Source organism: Seriola lalandi, unplaced genomic scaffold (genome assembly GCF_002814215.2).
Source record: "Seriola lalandi dorsalis isolate HSWRI2012SDOR001 ecotype SW California unplaced genomic scaffold, Sedor1 jcf7180002052783, whole genome shotgun sequence".
Taxonomy (NCBI): Eukaryota; Metazoa; Chordata; class Actinopteri; order Carangiformes; family Carangidae; genus Seriola; species Seriola lalandi.
This window is the reverse complement of record NW_019523336.1, coordinates 6,553-9,890: the sequence shown is the minus strand read 5'-3', so window position 1 is coordinate 9,890 and position 3,338 is coordinate 6,553. Positions and strand designations below refer to the sequence as shown.

The window sequence follows — 3,338 nt, the reverse complement described above, 5'->3', positions numbered from 1 at the left end:
GACAGTGGGCTGGCCCGGACGCTCGGCTTCTGCATGATGATTGGATGATCTGTCTGAGGCTGAGTCCCTTTTTGATTGACAGCGAAATGAGCGAATCAGCGATCTTGAAGTATAAGCATCCACAGGAGCAGTTTTCAAGTTTTTAATTCCGTTGTTCGGAGTTGATCTGGAGACGTTACTGATCCTCAGCGACTTTGATAGAAGAAAATGGTTTGGTCATGGCTGATGGACAGGTGTACAGAGGCACGCTGTGTGCCATCGCTGGTGACAATTTAGGATCACACAATATTGGTGGTTTCAGTGAGAACTTTAGCAGGAGTACTCAGTTCTGCACATTCTGTTGTATTGATCGTGAAACTTTCACTTCCTCTACCTTGGCAAAAGCCTCAATCAGGACAGCTGATTCCTACAATGACCATGTGCAGCAGTTGGATACATCAGGCTTAAAGTCATCTGCAGGCATCAAATTTGACTCAAAATTCAATGATCTTTCCTTCTTCCACGTATGCCAACCTGGTCTACCTCCATGCTTGGGCCATGATGTGTTTGAAGGTGTTGTGTCATATGATTTGGCCCTGTATATCAGCCATATTATCAAAAAGCAAAAGGAGTTCAGTTATGTAGAGCTAAACCGCCGTATAAATCACTTTCGTTACCTTGGCAGTGATGCCAACAACAAACCAAGTGATGTAAATCCTGAAAGTGAGAAACTAAGTGGGCATGCTGTGCAGAACTGGTGTCTGCTGAGAGTTCTGCCAGTCTTGATTGGGGACAAGATTCACAACCCCATGGACAATGATGTCTGGCAACTGGTGCTGCAACTCAGACAAATTGTTGAGCTGATCTGTGCGCCAAAGATCATCACTGGTCAAATAGCATATATGAAAGTTTTGATAGAGGATATTTACAAAGTAGAAAAGAAAGTTTTCCAGATCAGCCACTGAAACCAAAACATCATTATTTGTCTCATTATCCAGATCTAACCATTCGCTTTGGGCCTCTTATACGTTTATGGACTCTACGATTTGAAAGTAAGCATACGTATTTCAAACAATGTGCACGCAAACTGCACAACTTCAAGAACCTCTGCTCCACTCTTGCTGAAAGGCATCAGCTTCTGCAAGCTTACCTTAGTGCTGGTTGTATCCTCCCACCATGTGTTGCCATTGAAAGAGGCACAGACTTTTTTGTACAGGACTACAGTGATAAGATACAAGAATCAGTTGCCCCTCTTAGCTTTCAGCCAACCAGTACTGTTGCAGCACATGAAGTTAGTGTTAAAGGCACACTCTATAAAAAGAACATGTGTGTCATCCTGGAGAAAAATGATGAAGGACTTGTCTTTGGCAGGATTAAGTTAATTTTAATTCGCAATGCCACTGCTGTCTACTTTGTCTCAGAAAAATTTCAATCTGTCCGTCTTGTTGACCAGGGGTTTATTGTCTCACAGAAAGTACATTCTATGTCTGTATTGATCATACTAGGCTTCTTGACTATTATCCTCTGCCAGAGTATAATATGCTTGGCTTGTCAGTGATCTCACTCCACCACTCCTTTCCATTTCTATAGGATGCTGGAGCCTAGTGATCTGATCAGGGAAGGCATCCTCTCTGCACTTCCCAGTATCCCTGTCGAGTCACTAGGTCGTATGGTGGAGAGGTTGATACAGCAGGGAGTAGAGACAGAGGAAGACCTGCAGTATGTGAGACAGCAAGACATTGAAGAGTTCATAAAGCCCATTCAGTGCAGAAAACTTCTGGATGCCTGGAAACATAAAGGCAATTAATGTTTCAGATTTCAGACTCTTATTTCCAAAATAATTTCTACATGATGACATAAAATGAAATATATAATTGCAATTACAGAAGAAAAATACACTAAGAAAAGATGCAGTAAGAAAACAAATTCTTATGGTAGAGAACATTAAATTTGACAAAAACATACAATTTGATAGTGTAATCAGAAACGACAAAACAAAATATGCTCAGATAAGAGAACATGTACTTATGACATCACACCTTGGGGCATAGCTTTTGCACAGAAATATAAGCATATTACTAAACTACAGAAATTGAGGCAGAAATTAGAAAAACATGCAGATTTACTTGATATAGATTTGTTTGATGCCGGAAAAGTATTGTATACCCAGGCCAGCACATGTTAGAATATCATGTGGCAAATGGTCATCTGATTATATGCATATAAGACGGAATAGGGTACTAATATTTCTGTAGTTAAAAGTATAAAAGCATAGTGTATCCTGCAACAATGAGAGTGACAGATGTTACCAGATATTAATCCATATACATGTGATATTTTCCCCATTCTAGAGCCTGTGTCCATTTCTGCCCCACCACAGCTGATGTCCACATGCATCCCACTCAACCAAAGCTCTTCACTTTCAAGCAGTCCCTTGTCCTCTCCTCCAACATCACCCTTGCCTGCAAAGGCAAACTGGCCTGACACTTTTAAAGTTAACTGGGACAAAATGCCGCCCAGTGTAAACACATGCATCCAGAATGGAAAAAGGCCTTCACCAGCAGATAGGAGACAGATGATCCGCGTACTCGTTGATGACATGCGGAAAATTGAAGTGAATCCGAGCAAAGCCCAGTGTCTCATCATTGCAAGGGACATAGTGCAACAGTATCCCCAGTCATTTATAGATACAATGGATGATGGAAGAACAACTGTGGGGGCAGGTTATGAATCTCTTCTGTGTCAAATAAAGACACGCATAGAACATTTAAACAGAAACAACACACTTGCTCGTCACAGAACATCAAAGGATGCAAATGGAACTAAACTACGAGGACCTGCAGACACTTACGGTTGCACACAATGGCAGCCTGAGCTTCCACCTGAAGAAACAGAAGCATCTCTAGAAAATAAGAGACAAAAGCTGGTGGAGCTCTTTGCACGTGAACGTTCCTCAGGAATGGAAAGAGCAGAAGTGTTAAAACTAATGGAAACGACATATTACTTGCAGCGCCAAATGATAAATGCGAATCCTGCGCCAGCTTTAGAAGACGTGAAGCAACAATGGCCATATTTGTTTTTCCCAAGGAGCATGTGCACTCATTTTGAAGTGCTGACTGACGTTCCAATTGTCCGAAAGATTGAGGCTTTTCTTGAAGAGCATGGTAGAAACAAACAAAATCCAACAAATGATGACGTAAAGGCTGTTCTCTTCAGGACTGACTGCAGTGTGACTGTTTCAAACATCCTTCAGGTTCTAATGGCACACTTCAAGGAGCCGTTGGATGCCCTCATCATCCAAACTGATGTAAGATTATCTTTGTTTCAGTGTCTGTTTTAACAAGATTATAGTTAGACAT

The 3,338-nt window shown here is 41.5% G+C and overlaps 1 protein-coding gene across 1 annotated transcript in view; it reads left to right on the top strand.

Annotated features, from left to right (window-relative positions):
• The first annotated feature begins 1,570 nt into the window (after nucleotides 1-1,570).
• LOC147819498 (uncharacterized) overlaps nucleotides 1,571-3,338 on the top strand; it is a 2,911-nt gene continuing 1,143 nt past the window's right edge. Inside the window, exons 1-2 of the mRNA XM_087172432.1 lie at nucleotides 1,571-1,778; nucleotides 2,331-3,286. Coding sequence (XP_087028558.1) covers nucleotides 1,571-1,778; nucleotides 2,331-3,286 — 1,164 coding nt within the window. The remainder of the gene's footprint in view (nucleotides 1,779-2,330; nucleotides 3,287-3,338) is intronic.